Source organism: Trachurus japonicus, chromosome 24 (assembly GCF_045865225.1).
Source record: "Trachurus japonicus isolate A0001 chromosome 24, Traja_1.0".
NCBI lineage: Eukaryota > Metazoa > Chordata > Actinopteri > Carangiformes > Carangidae > Trachurus > Trachurus japonicus.
In genome coordinates, this window is record NC_140930.1 from 17,079,460 (window position 1) to 17,094,304 (window position 14,845).

The 14,845-nt window shown below is 44.5% G+C and overlaps 1 protein-coding gene across 3 annotated transcripts in view; it reads right to left on the minus strand.

The window, feature by feature from the left end:
* Positions 1-8,704: 8,704 nt before the first annotated feature.
* Positions 8,705-14,845, minus strand: part of LOC146961773 (prospero homeobox protein 1-like) — a 38,049-nt gene continuing 31,908 nt past the window's right edge. For all 3 annotated transcript variants that reach the window (XM_085771387.1, XM_085771388.1, XM_085771386.1), the window contains exon 5: positions 8,705-13,814. In XM_085771387.1, coding sequence (XP_085627513.1) covers positions 13,629-13,814 — 186 coding nt within the window. In that variant the 3' untranslated portion in view covers positions 8,705-13,628. The remainder of the gene's footprint in view (positions 13,815-14,845) is intronic.

The following is a 14,845-nucleotide window of genomic DNA, read 5'->3' on the forward strand; positions in this document are numbered from 1 at the left end:
AATGCAGCTATTTGGATGATTACCAGTATTAATTAAACATTACAGTTACATTTACTCTAACATTTTGTTATTTGACAGCTGTTTGTATCCAAATACTTTAATTAATTAGTCAAGTTAATTATGAAGTACCTGCGTGAAGCAATTGTGAGGATTTACTGTCTTTCTCACTTAAATTGAACGTCTTTGTCTCTTTCTTCCCCCCCACTAGGCTACTGTCTGTATCGACACACAACACACAAACAACAGTTACAACAGAAAACATCGAGTGACTGATCGATAGTGAGAATAATCTTGGTTGGAGTCCTTGCAGGTGTGTTTCGGGAGGTCAGTCTTGGTCATATTAGTCTTCTGTGATCTGATTGAGAACAAACAGGTGACTGTACTCGCTCTCTTGCGTCCTGATGCAACTGCGATGCGTTCTATGAATCAGCTTGCCCGCACACATTTACACACACACACACACACACACACACACACACACACACACACACACACTCACTCACACACACGCGTGCCCCTCCTACCTCTCCACAAAACCCAACAATCCCATGGAATCTGTGCAAGTTCCTTCTGTTCTCAAACCAAAAGCCTTAAAGCCAACAGATGCTTTCACGTTATCATTGCCAGTTATCACTCTTAGCTCTCTCTGATAAGACTTTACTTTCTGACCCAGATGTTAAGGAGTTCAATTTATCAGATGCACCAGAAGAGCGGACAGGGAGGTGGAGGGATGAGTGAGCATTGAAAATACCCGCAGGCTTGAGAGATGAGACGTAATATGCCTCTTTTTTTTTTTTCCTGGTCTGGTGTTGTTTCTGAAGCGGCGTTAGTGCAGTAAGGAGCTCAGCGTCTAAAGAGGCTTTGGTATAGGGGGAAAGATGGGCCATATTACAGCGAGGCCAGAAGCCTGCTTGATTAATGGGCCAGGATAATCACCTCATCAAATCACTCTCACTTATTAAATCTTGTTTAATATCGTAATGAGGGCCCTCCTGAGCTGCTTTGGTAAATTCCCCCTCTCTCCCGAGCTCTCCATGGCTCTCGCGTTCCCTCTTCTGCCTTTCCGCTTTAACAGGAAGACCAATGATGCCAAGTTCCTCTCTGTCCTCGCCTGCCTCTCGTCTTCTAGCTGTCCTCTTCCTCTTTTCTGACTCCTGCCTAATTAGGGTTTTTGGATTTTTTTTTTTTTAAGGTGGGGTCGTGTGAGGTAGCCATGAAAAATATTTTCACCTATTTGTGCTTAGGTTGAAAATGTTGCACCATTTTGTCTTTGACAGGAATATAAACCAGTGAAAACACACACAGTAGCTCTGCTAGACCGCTGGTCGACTTTCCTAGCTGGGAACGCGCTGTACAGGATCTAATGTGGGTGTTGTACTAACTATGCACGACTGCCTCACATAACCCCCCCTGAAAAAACCCCCCACAAATGGGGCGGTGCGTGGCGCAGTGGTTAAGGCGGCCGCCCCATGTAGAGGCTACAGTCCTCAACACAGGCGTCCCCGGTTCGAATCCCGCGTCGGGCAGACCTTTCCTGCATGTCATTCCCCCTCTCTCTGACTCCCCCTTTCCTGTCTATCTCACTATGTGCTGTCAAATAAAGGCAAAAACGCCAAAAAAATATACTTAAAAAAAAAAAACCCACAAACTATCTCTTTAACTTCCATTAAAAAAAAAAATAGCGGGAGATATTTGCCTCTCTATCTTAAACAACATTGGTGTCAGTGTCGGCGTTAAGACGACACAGTGGCTCAGCGGTATACATAATTTCTGGCGGTGGAATTGCTTATATCCACAGCCTCAGTCTATTCATTTAATCTCCCTTATTTATGACGGATGATGTACTAGATTGTATCACCATAAATCACTCTGTGTGTGGGTCACGACCTGCTTGAAGAGTGATACCACTTCCCAAGGCTTTGGTACACTGGAGTTTATGGAAACACTTCAGGTGAGGTAATATCTCGCCTGTCTCCTTCTGTATGATTTGTGATTCCTATCTGTGGTACCACAACATACCCGCTGTTACTTCTGTGTGTGCATACGTGTGTGTGTCTGTGTGTGTGTGTGTGAAAGGTTTCTGGGATGGGCTTGCATCTCCTTCACTTGACCCCCAGGCTTCTACACAATGCGCCGCACAAGAAAACAACATGCCATTGTCTTATTTATGGTCTTCCATGTGTCACTCTGGACCATCTTGGTTGCACAGCCGTGCTTCTTCCAAGGAAGGAAAAAATTTTCCTCCTGCCCTCTTTTACCCTGCGGCACTCTCTCTCTCCAGTTCTATTGTGAATTATAGGTGTCTTTCAATAGCCACCCCCTACCACCACCCTCATCCCAAAGTTGGACCCAATCCTTTGTCGTCTCTGAAGGCAGGCGGACAGGGAACAACTGGCTCAAGGTGACCAGTTCAGGCTTGAGAGGGAGGTTAGGGCTGCATCTTCCCCCTGAGTGCCTCCCATTTTTTGCCTTTATTGTTGGGGAGCAGCTGTTGTGTACCTGGACCCCATGAGTGGCGCCTATGCTGGGTATCTTGGCAGCCTGGCTCCCTAGGCTTTGGATACCAGAGTGAATCAATTCTTAAAGATGACTGTCTGCGTGCCGTGTCACATGGACAGGCCCAAAGTGAAGGGCTTAGGGGGCTCTGGAGCTGGAATGCTCTTTGATGGAGGGGCTGGAGAATGAGGAGGGAGGGGAGGAAAGGAAAATACGGGGAGAGGAGATGGTCCTATTGTTGTGCCAAGGAATGCCCTTGACGGAGATAGAGGGCTATTGTTTTTATGCCCATGAACTCTTTTGTTCTGTGGACTTACAGATGATGGAGCTGCAACGGAGATGAACGTCTTAGCGTCTTTATAGATGTTGCTGTTCTTCCTTTTTGCCGCTTACCGTACGTTGACAGTTGCCCCTAAGACGCGGCATGTGCAAACAGCTTTCAAGCAGCCATATGAATGTGTAAAGGTTGGCCAATTACCGGGGCGGCTGATATAGCCTCTTGTCTCATAACGCCCACAGAAACCAAACTCATTCTCAGCAGAGATTGACAACAGCTGAGCAGGATGTCGATGACCTACCTGGCTCACAGGCCTGACCCGCCTAATGTCCACTGAGAAACCCGAGAAAGTGAAGATCATGGAGGATGACAAAAGCAGATTGGCACATAAGCTAACCTCCCTCTCTCCCTCCCACACTCTCGCTCCTTCTCTTTTTCTTTCTTCTCGCAACCCTTCAGAAAACAATACCCCTTGGACCAACCCCCCCCTTCTCCTCCCCTCCTCCCCACCTCTTTCTCTACCTAGTAAAAAGCGGGTTTATTAATAGTTCAGAGCGGGGTGCTTGGGGCAAGCTGCACGAGAAGGTTAAGGATGAGGGGAGTTGGCAATCTTGGCTCAGCCACGCAGCAGCAGCAGCAGCAGTAACAGTAGCGGTAGCGGTGTCTTTTTTGGAGAAACAGCCTCATGGTCGTCTCGTGTCCGTATCCATTTCATGACAAATGAAATACCACAGGCCCCGGCCAGAAACAATGGCTTGTTTGGCTGGCTGGAGGCGGTGGTGGTGGTGGTGCTGGTGGAAGGGGGTGGAGGGGGCTAAGACTGGCTTCCAGCCCCTGCAGCTGTCCCGGTTGTCACTCCTTGTCTTAAGGCTCACTCCTGGCTCAACGCTCCAGCCCATGGATCAAGGGGATGTGTGTTGGCGCATGTGGTAGTGCATGCATTTGTGTGTGTTTGTATGTGCGTGCATCCCGAGCCCCGAGAGATACTGCGAGGTGATTGTGGGTATTGAGCAGCATCTGAAAAACGGTCCCAGACACAAAAGGCAAGTTGAACGGTGTTAAGACCCCTTCGGTATGGAGCGGACCCCAGGCATGAGGTCATCAGCCTTGGTTTAGCAGCCTTTGTCCTACAGCCTGATTGACTTGACAGGAGGGGTGGAGGGGGGGGTTATCAAAGACAATTGTGGGATCGGTTACAGCCATGGATGTCACTCAGTTGCCTCAAATTAAAAACACTTAGTAATTTATGGAAATGAACTGAGAAATCCAGATTTTTAAAGAAAACAGAACATGGAGCGTGAGATAAAAACAAGCCAGATGCTCATGTAAGTCACATACCAACACACGGTGACATCTCGGCTTGGAAATCATTTTGCACCTCCGCTCTGTGGGCATCACCTTAATGTGAATAATAAACTCCGTGAATCTTTTAATCTGTGTTGATAACAGGTGATGAACTTTAATACGCTGCTAATATTCCACGTGTTAGCCTGTGTGTGTGTGTGTGTTGTAAAGGAAAAACACAGATCTCTTCCCACCTCTCTCTCTCTCTCCCTCTCTCTCTCTATGTGTGTGTCTCTCCCCCTTATGTCTCAGAGATTAGCCCTTGCTCAAACACCTCCTGTTCATCTAAGTAATTAAAACATTAGAATTACGGGATTATAAACTGCTTTCGATTTAATCCAGCACTCGATGCTCCCACCATCTTGCCAAATGGGTCAATAGGAAATATAATGGGCCTCTGTGATTTCTGATTCAGAGATCTGGAAGAGGCAAAGGATGCCAATAATGGCTATTAAAAGAGATGTGTGTGTGTGTGTGTGTGTGTGTGTGTGTGTGTGTGTGTGTGTGTGTGACAGAGAGAGCGAGCGTGCGAGAGAGAGAGAGACAGCAAGAGAGGCCAGACCAGCTTTGCCCTGTGTGCCATCTGTCTTGGACCCACTAGACCCAGTTTAGACTGGAAGAAGCCAAACCAGTTCAGGCTCTAGCTCTATCCCCAATGCACAGTTATGTGCAAGCATTCACGCACGCACACACACACACGCACGCACGCACATCAAAACAGCACACACTCCTCACGACCTCTCCCTCTCTTGAAGTGAATACAAAGAGCATTTAGGGGTCAAACACATGTCAAAGGCACCTGCACTGTTTGATCTTTCCTATATTTACAAGGTCTTGGCCGATTTGTGTGTGTGCATGTGTGTGTGTGTGCATCAGAAGACCAGAAAACAGGTGTTTGCCCTCGGGGGGTTCCCTGTAGAGGACATGAGTCTATGGGTGTCATCATATAATTTATATATTATCATTTATCCTACCATTGTCTGACTCCAACACGTTCTCACATGTACACACCCTTACAAGCCTTCGCTTACATTGACTTTCAAGGGAAGTTGCCCAACCACCCCCCAGCCCCCCAGGTCAAAAGGAAGGTGTACAGTGGTCCTGTCATCCTCTCACCTGTGCTCTAACTGTGTGATGACATGTATGTTGTATATGTGTATATGTATGTTTACGTCCCCCAGCTTTATTTGCAGGTGTGATGGTTTGAGCAGTGTCCTCTGCAGCATGTTTCTGCCTGTGTGTGTATGTGTGTGTGTTCATTATGGCTTGTGTTCCTTGCAACAAGGGGTCCAAGCTGACACAGTGACAGTTCCTCGCGGAGCAACAGAGGGGCCCTGCCGTTCAACAACAGAGGCTTTGTCGCTCTGCTCCTCTTGGCTTGTTAGGGACTTCCTTCTCTCTCTCTTTCTCTCGCTTTTCGCTCCCTTTTTTAGTGAGCCCATTTTCTTGTCTGAAGTCTTAATTTGGGGCGCTGGCCAGTGGGGAGAGAGAGAGAGAGAGAGAGAGAGAGAGGCGAGGGGACCGAGGGAGGGAAGAACAGGAGGGGGGGAGAGGAGAGGAGGCGCAGAGTGGTGATGGCTGCAGATGGACGGCCCTTTGTTCCTCCTTTCCCAGGCTCCTCTCTTGAGCCTCCGAGGCTCCAGTTGCGTCGAAGCCTTCCAGAGAGAGAGAGAGAAAGAGAAAGAGAGAGAGAGAGGGAGAGAGAGAAAAAGAAAGAAAGAGAGAGAGGGAGATGAGGATGGAGGGGTGGGGGTGGCTGGGAGGAAAAAGGGGGCACAATGATCTGTCCAACTGGAATCTTCCAGTTCCACAAAACAAGTACACATACACACACATACACATACACATACACAGACACACACACACGCAAGAGAAGTAGAGATGCAGAGAGAGGATGAGGAGGAGGAGGGGGTGGGGGGGCAGAGGAAGAAAGAGACAAGCAAATGATTACATGAATAACAAAGAATAGAGAACAAACTGCACAAAGACGGGAAGAACAAAGAAGAGGATAAGGATGGGATGAAGAAGACATCAAAAAATGGCTCACAGCAAGTGTCAGTGTGTGTCGGTGCTGCACATACTGACCACTAGGTGTCCTCATCACTGATGCCAAATGTGGGCAACCCTGAGTTAATCCCAGCCTGTGCCAGTGGCTCTGGAGCACGCAGTGTGTTGCTCCATCCACAATAGATGAAATCCAGTGTTTAATTACCAACACATGCAGAATGAATCCATCAATCTGTGCAATGTGGAAATCTGCTCTCAAGCTTTTTTTTAAATTCAAAACTGGGAAGTTGAACTGTACGCTGCAGGTTAAATAAAAAATAAATCCTCACAGTTAAGCAAATAAAAAGCTTCATACACAAACGCAGATTGCCAGCCCGTGTAAATAAAACAGCAGTAATATTGTGCTGTTTTAGTTTCAAGCCCACAGTCATTTTGGAGGAGTAGGTGTCAAAATGGTTCAAACGGTGGACAGCTCATTTTGGTCGTTGGTGGGAGGATCGCACCGAGAAGAAATCGAAAAGAGGTCCTGAGTCCTTGTGTTTCTTCGTCACAAAGGTTCCCCCCAGCACCGAGTTACATCAGTGCTTGTGTGTGTGTGTGGTGATATTTACCAGAAAGATTTCTATTTGTTGTCAGGTTGGCGTGCTGTAAACCCCCCCACTCCCACCCTCACACCCCCCTCTCCCCAGCCCGGTTGCAAAATACACTGTTAAATCTTTCCAGCTCAAAAAAAGAAAAAAAAAAAGAGCACACTTAATGCTAAATGGAAAATGTTCTTGAACCTGAGCGTGTGATAACAAGCCGCCACGGAGGGAGGAGGGACTCGGAGAGAGGGACCTTGGGGACCGTGTCAACGTTTTCTGTGCCGGAGCAGGGACAAACATTGGGCAAACATTGGGAAAGGCTGGCAGCCTTTGAGATAGTGGGACGTTGATCTAAGACTGAGGAGCTAAAGTCCACTATCTCCCCGTCTGATACAGCAGCCAAGGTCTTGCTGACACACAGAGCCACAGAACAAACATGGATACCTGAAGACAATGACCTTTGAACCTCTCCCAGTGGGAGAGGTGGAAAAAACAGGAAGTGGTGAAAGTGACTCCGGTGACTTCCTCCCTGCAGGCCAAGAATGAATCAAGTGGAATGATTGTAAGTACACGGGTCATTGTACATAAAAAGCGCGCACACACATACACACGCACGCGCACACATACATGAACACACACACCACATCTGTGCTCTCCACTCCTGAACAATGTGTGTGCCTACGTATATGTGTGTGTGTGTGTGTGTGCGTGCGTGATGGAGGAAGCGAGAGAGTGAGTCTTCAGATGTAGCGACAGATGGTATTTGATTACAGAGCAGACGGTTGGTGTTGTACAAAGATGCTGTCTCAGCCCAACCTAAGGAGCTGTAGCCTCCGGTGAAGGCAGGCAGAGGGAGGACGAGAGGGAAAAGGAACATGGGAGAGGGAGAGAGGGAGAGAGGGGAGGAAAAAAAAAAGGCAAGCAAAAAAGACACAAAAGAAGCAACTCCAAAACTGAGCATCAAAGCAAAAAGAGTGAAAAGCAGTCAGGCAAGAACAAAAGGAAGAAAAGGAACGGTGCATCGGGCAGGCGTGGTGGAAAATACAACAGAGGTCATGATAAGAAAACAGAAAAATGACGCAGAGAGAACTGAGGGAACACACTGAACCTTTTTAAAATAGTCTCGTTTTTTTTTTTCTTCAAAGACTTCCAAACTCATCAGCAAATAAAATCCACACATACAAAACATTAAAGATCCCTGGCACTTGATGAATTAAACTAGATCTTTTACATCTTTTTATATGAATAACATTAAACAAGCACAAACACCAAACACATGACGCATGTAAGGAACTACAGTGATTAGTTGATCAGTTGATTATGGTGATTGATTACACTTCAATTGTAAATCTCAAATAACACTTGACAATATTTGAGATTTGACCGAAAAAAAATCATTGAACTGAGAAAACTGGTCAAGTAACTGTCGGCCGCAACAGTTTGTCTGTCCGCTGATTTCTCAAACTTTTATCAATTTGTCTTTAACTGAGAAAATCTTTCAAACACTGAGAGCTTAATTTATAAAACCATTTCCAATGATTTCTTCCATAAGTGTTGATGCTGTAGGTTGTAATGGAGTTAATGGTTTCATTGTGTGTGTGTGTGTGTGTGTGTGGGGGGCGATTGTTGTATTTAGCCTGATGAGGCGGCATCTGCAGTTGTCTGTGGAGCCTGTGGAGAAAACAAGGCTGAGAGGTTGGCACTCTGTAGCCAAACCCCTCATTAGTGCATTGAACGACTGTGGGAGCGAAAACAGCAGCGATGATTCATAAAGTATCTGTAGAGTAAAGACACAAGCTGATCAGTGACACACTGGAAACTGAAAAAAGTTGACAAGCTACATTGGCGATGTGGAGTTAACGCTAATTTTTTTAAATATCACTTAAATCTCTTCTTTCTTCTCTATATATATCTCCCCACCCATCACGCACACACACAAAGCTTTTTTAATCGTGCAGGTTGAGGTGATATAAATGAAGCACAAACAGCAAACACATTTTCTGCTCTGTTTTTCATTTTTATTTCCATTTTTTAATTCATTTTACACAAGCTTGCATATATACTGCACATACATTCAGTTCATAGAGGGTGAAGGCACGAAAGGCAATTTGACTACTGGTTGTTTGTGGGCTGGGCCAAAGTAATACAGGGGGAAAAATCTCAAGAGAAAATACAAAACTGCTTCAAACTAGTTACAGCTTTCTAGCCCAACATTGGCCCGGTCCCCGGAACAAAACCTAACAACCTTCTCATTATTTATTTTTTTTTAATTTTCAAAACTGTCCTGTTCCATTTAGCTGCCAAAATCTCAATTTAATCATTTCTGTCAATTGAATGAGCACGGTAGAATATAATGGTTTTTTTTATGTTTTTGTATTCATACTTTTAGGTAGATAAGGATTCAAATATTTGAAGTTGGTTCTACTTAATGAAATGCAGTACAGCCTTCCCTGTTTGAAAAACAAAAGAAAACAACATCAAATAAATTAGGATAAATTAAACCAATAAATTACACAAAATCTGCAAGACAAATAGACACCAATAAAAGAAAAAAAAAAAAAAGCAGCCATGTAGTGAGTTTTATTTTACAACCTGTGTGTAATTATTCAGACTGTATTTGAAACATGGCCGTTCCAGTTGGAATTACTGCACTAGAATCGAATAATAATGTCATACAAAAAGCATCAACAAAACACTATTTACATAACATATTGCTAAGTTATACAAAGGCAGTATTTATCACTGTAAGTCCACATCATTGATATTTACAAAAAAAAAAGAAAAAAAGAGGAGCGATATAATAATAATAAAAAAAAGAATTACTACTGAAAGCATAGAGAAACAAAAACCCCTTTCAAACAGGTCAGAAAACAGATCAGAGGAAATTATCACAACACACACACGCGCGCGCACACACACACACACACACACCCACCAAACACATGTTGCCAACGCTTAATGAGAATCATTTACATGTCAGGATGGTACTCCCAGGGGTGGGGGAGGGGCCACAGTGTTGAGAATTGTGTCACTCACTGGTTCACAGGTTCTCATAATCGGTCTTTTCTCTCACACAGACACACACTCATATACATCCACATACACACACACACACACACACACACACACACACACAATGCAAAGCGTACAAATTCCACAAAAGTCCAGACTTTTCCAAACTGTTTGAACCCAGTCAAAAAAAAAAGGTATAAATCACTTTTTTCTGTTTGTAGTCTCTCTTTCTTTTCTTTTTTTTCAACTGTTACTGTACAACATGTGCCCCCTCCATGACACTTCGTCTTCTGATGACAATGAGTTCCTGTCTCTCTCTCCCGGGTCGAATCTAGAGCTACGTCGGTGGCAGTCTGCCCTTGTTTTTGGACGAGACCGGGTCCATGGACTGCCAACGGGACGCTCCGTGACATCATCATTACCTGACCGCTGCTAGCCTAATGCATTGTTCTGTCAGCAAAAATTAAAGAAACGGATGCTGGTGCAACTTCAAGGGCACTGCCGACGGGAAACAGACCCCCGTTAAAGGCATGGCAGGGAAAAAAAACAACAAAAACAAAACCAACAAACAAAAAAAAACTCTCCTCTTGTCTTTGGAAGAGTGGTTATGAGTCCAGTTGGAGAGAAACAGGTCATCTCTCTTTTTTTTCTCCACCCTTCTTTTTTAAACCACTCTCACCTTTCTCGAGCACTCTGAGTGATCATAGAAAAAAACTGTACAGCTATTCTTTGTTTCATCCTGACAGTATTTACAGCAGCAACAACAATATTTCATACTCTGAAAACGGATTCCAAGTTTATTTTTCTGATCTCAAGAAGACAGCCATTCAGCACGATACAAAAAGTTAAAGAAACCAAAAGGAAAACTGGTCACAAAACCTGCAAAAAACCTACAACTATTGCTCCTAATCTACCAACAACTCACTTATTCAGAATACAGATTTAAACAAAGCCGTCACTAAAAATACCCTCAAGATTTCTTTTATGAAACAATTGCTAACAGTGCCTTTCAAAGAACCTCCACTACAGTATATATTTTTTTCATAGATTTATATTTTACATTTCTTAAAAAAGGCTATATATGTATTTCAATAATGTTATCCTAAAAATCAAATGACGCCAGTAAAGGAAAACTTGACAAAAATATTTTCAACGTGGTATTAAGGTCTTGCTAATCCTTTTATTTTTGCACATAAGTCTTCATTATCCTGAAGTAATCTTTTTAGGCGCAGGAACTCTTTAACTTTAGGGTGGGGTTGCAGGAAGGGGGAGGATGGGGAGCGATAATAATCTGTGCATCAGATAAAAGTGTCCTTTCCCTTCTCCTTTGTTTGTGGCGCTTTAGAGCCCTTGGCTGGTGCTTTGAGACTCTGAGACATGAAGGGCCGAGCCCATCCTTCAGTGAGAAAAGTGTCCGGCTCGCTCTCTCAGGGCTCCGGATCTTAAGAAGAACACTGTCTGGGGAGGAGGAGAGGGGGTGATATAATGGAGGGAGTAGCTCTCTGTCTTTCTCTGCCTCCTTTTGTCAAGCGCTTTGTCTCCCTTAGACAAGTCAGCAGGTTAAGCAACCTGCCCCTTTTGATCTTTTGATCACACACACAGACACACTATAAGCTAATGTCGCCAAGGTGAGATCAGCAGCTAGCTCGCACGCACTTTAGAAAGTATTCAAGTCCTCTCGTTGCTTCAAACTTACCTCATCAAAAGGCCAGCTAACACTAACTGCTTCTTAAAAAACCGTAATAGCCTGAGAGGGTGGATGAAAGTAATAAAACAGTAGATTTACATACAAGTCAAGTGGAAAATCTGGGATTAGTATCTCAGGTAAAAGTGAAAGGAATGGTGTTTAACAAAGTGGGCACAGTGGCTTCAACAGAATCATACTTTGGGTCTTAAAAGCTGCCAGCGTGGGACGGCGGGACAGAGCGGTGGGTTTTAGGTGCGTGTCGCTCCTCGCTCTGTGCCATTGTCCGTACTCTTTGTAGTGCTGAGAGCTTCTCCATCTACCCCTGGGGGTGAGTGCTCACCTTCGACCTAGCATTGTTGCATTGAGAGAAGAGCTAGATCACTCAAAGGCAGGTGAGCGTGGAGGGAAGGAGCAGTGTGTGTACGTGTGTGTGTGTGTTTTGTTTGTGGGGTAAGTTCCACTTGAAGCAGAATTAATGAACGTCTGTGTTTCAGCTTATATTCACCTCTCTCTTTGCTCTCCTTGAATTATCCTCCTCGTCTGTGATGCTCCTATTTGTATATATTCAATTATTTATTGTTTCAGCAACACTGCACTTTAGATTGCCACAGTATTCTGATATATTCAAGTATCGACGGCTATTGAAATAACTTCATAATGTAATTTACACCTGTGTAGGCTAATCACATTAAAGGCCTGCCATAGAAACAGGCTGACTTCATCTCACACATGAGTTAATTAATGAACTGTTGTATAAAAGGCAAAAAAACAACAACTACACAGTCATTACTGTGCAAGTTCACCAATATTGAACAGATAATTAAATGACTAAGAATTATTTCATAGCTGAACAAATGGCTCATATAGTGGGAGCAGTTTAGTTATCAAAGCTGGAGTGGCTATGGAAATGTAGCCTTTTTTAAAGACAGCAAGTCACGCACCAAAAAGGCCACTTCTGCACTGTTTACTTCATGCATTTCTGCTTGTAATGCCCTCACCAGCACCGCCGCCATACTGGTCCTGTGCAGGGTAGACTAGTGGCTACAGACATATAGAGAAGCCCACTCTTTATGGCCTTCGATTAAAACCCCAAATCGAAACACTTTCCAAGCAAGTCGGCGTCGCCCCCCCTCCCCAACCCCCCCCAGACCCCGACCGAGGAAAATAAAATAAAGAAAAACAGTCCACCTCATAGATGGACAAACTAAAACAAGAGTAAGGAGAAGGATGGGAAATGGGGGGCAAAAATATTTCAGAATCTAAACTCTTGTGGAATAATATTAATAGCAATAATTTATTTTTTTTCTGCAACGGCATCAAGGGACAAACAAATCTCGAAGTGCCAATCTTCAGCAAGCAGTGATGACAAATAATAATAATAATCATAAACAACAACAACAATAATAATAATCAAAATAATAATGTACACCCAATAAACACAATGGCCCTACTTGCGGGGAAAACACACTTCAAAACATGGTAGAGCTCAGTAGCTATTTGAAACCAGTCCAAGTCCCACAGACCAGTGCAGACCAGTGCAGACCAGTACCACGAGTCCAGTCTTAGTCCAGTCAATAACCTCACTAGGCCTTGTTTTTGTGTGCATGTGTGTACGTGTGTGTGTGTGTGACAGTCCGGTTAGGGACATCTTCAGTAGCAGAGTCTGTTGGGCGCCCGCTTTTGCTCTTTGCAGGGACAGTTCATGTGGCAGCCCTCTGGTTTGGAGCGACACCCCCGGGTGCCGATGAGTAAAGTCTTTAAGGAACCCAGCCTATGTTCTTAGTAGTGTAAATGGGAACTCAGGAAATCCTTCCACACACTGAGGACTTAGTGTTGATCATATAACAGGCCAGAACAGATGAGGGATCACACAGTCCAGAAAACACCCAGTAAGATTAGAGTCTCTTCAGTTAATCAGAATCTTAGAAAAACAAAAACAAATAATAACCATCATGATAATTATCATCATAGAAGAACAACAACACAATAGCTAGGTCATTTAGGAACTGCCACAGAGGCTTCAGATTGGGAATGCTACTTCATAACTTTAATACATTTAAAAAAATAAAAAATAAAAAACAGGAAATCAAACGTAGAGTCGGGGAAAATAAAAAGAAAACAAAAGAGAATATCATCCTGAAATTCTAGGAAATCAGACAAAAAAAAAGGAAAAAAAAGCGCAAAGCATCGTGCGAGGAGGAGGAGGAGGAGGAGGAGAAATTTACTCGTGTAGAAGCTCTTGGAGACAGTTGGGGGACTTGAAGATCTCGGGGACCTCGCTGTCCAGTTTGCAGATGACCTTGTAGATGGCCTTCTTCCAGGACGGGTCCACGTCTTTACCAGCCACAATGGCGTTGAAGAACTCTCTCAGTGTGATTTCAGCCACCTCCAAGAAGCGATCGGGGACCTTTACAGACACAGAGAGAAAAGAAATTGGTTAATCATCCAGACATTTTAGATCACTGAGCCATCATTTTTACAAGCATTATCTCCCTTACAGATAATTTCACAACAATAAAGGCTCAATTGTTCTAATTTCCTTTACCCACACCCCCAAATTTTTATCTGTCAGCTTGTTGTTGTGGGTGTTGTAGCTGCCAGACCAAGGAACAAGTGAGTCTCAGAAAGCTGTATGTTTATAAAGCTGTTTGAGGTAACTTTCACTCACAAACAAGCATTTTCTACCATAATATCTCCTCTTTTACTAATGATTCAGTGAGGTCAGTTTCATGTCCATCTGATCATGGTGCTCCAAGTGTCAATCACCCCTCAGTGTGATTTTTCTTCTAGGAGCTGCAACCTCTTCCTGCTGCCTCACGGCTCTACTGCACTCTGCAGTCTGCAGTAGTTTCCTTGCATCATCCTCGACACCGTCAGCGACGCAGTTGTAGAATATGTTCTTGTTTTCACAGTGGATGTAAAACCATAAATCTCCCATCTCTTGAGTAGCTACTTCCCAAAAAGCCAATTGAGGCGTCGGGCCTGAGAAAAGCCACTTCTTGTGAATTCTCAGGTTTCTCACACCCCACACTTCCCTCCCCACGACACGGCCAGCGTGACATCTTTATGGGTCGCACTGTAAATCTGTGACCAAACAAGACAGCGGAGCTGAGTGAAGAGCGACAGAGAGGTGCTGGCGAAAGAGGAAGTACTAAATGCTTTGGGAACGGGGAGACACGCCGCCTCTTTAGTGTCCCTGACAGCAGTGCTCACCGACACCATGGAGATGATTAGTCTGGCAAAGATCTGTGACACCTTCCCCCAAGCCAACACTCTGTCACACACACATACACACACGCTCATGCAGGCGTGAGCACACACACCAGCGCACACACCTCCTTGTGCCAAGGAGATGACACATCCTGCACTGTGACAGAGCTCTACATAACGCTCGCTGTACACACACACCGGCTACCCCAGTGCGTTTGGCTGAGTCTC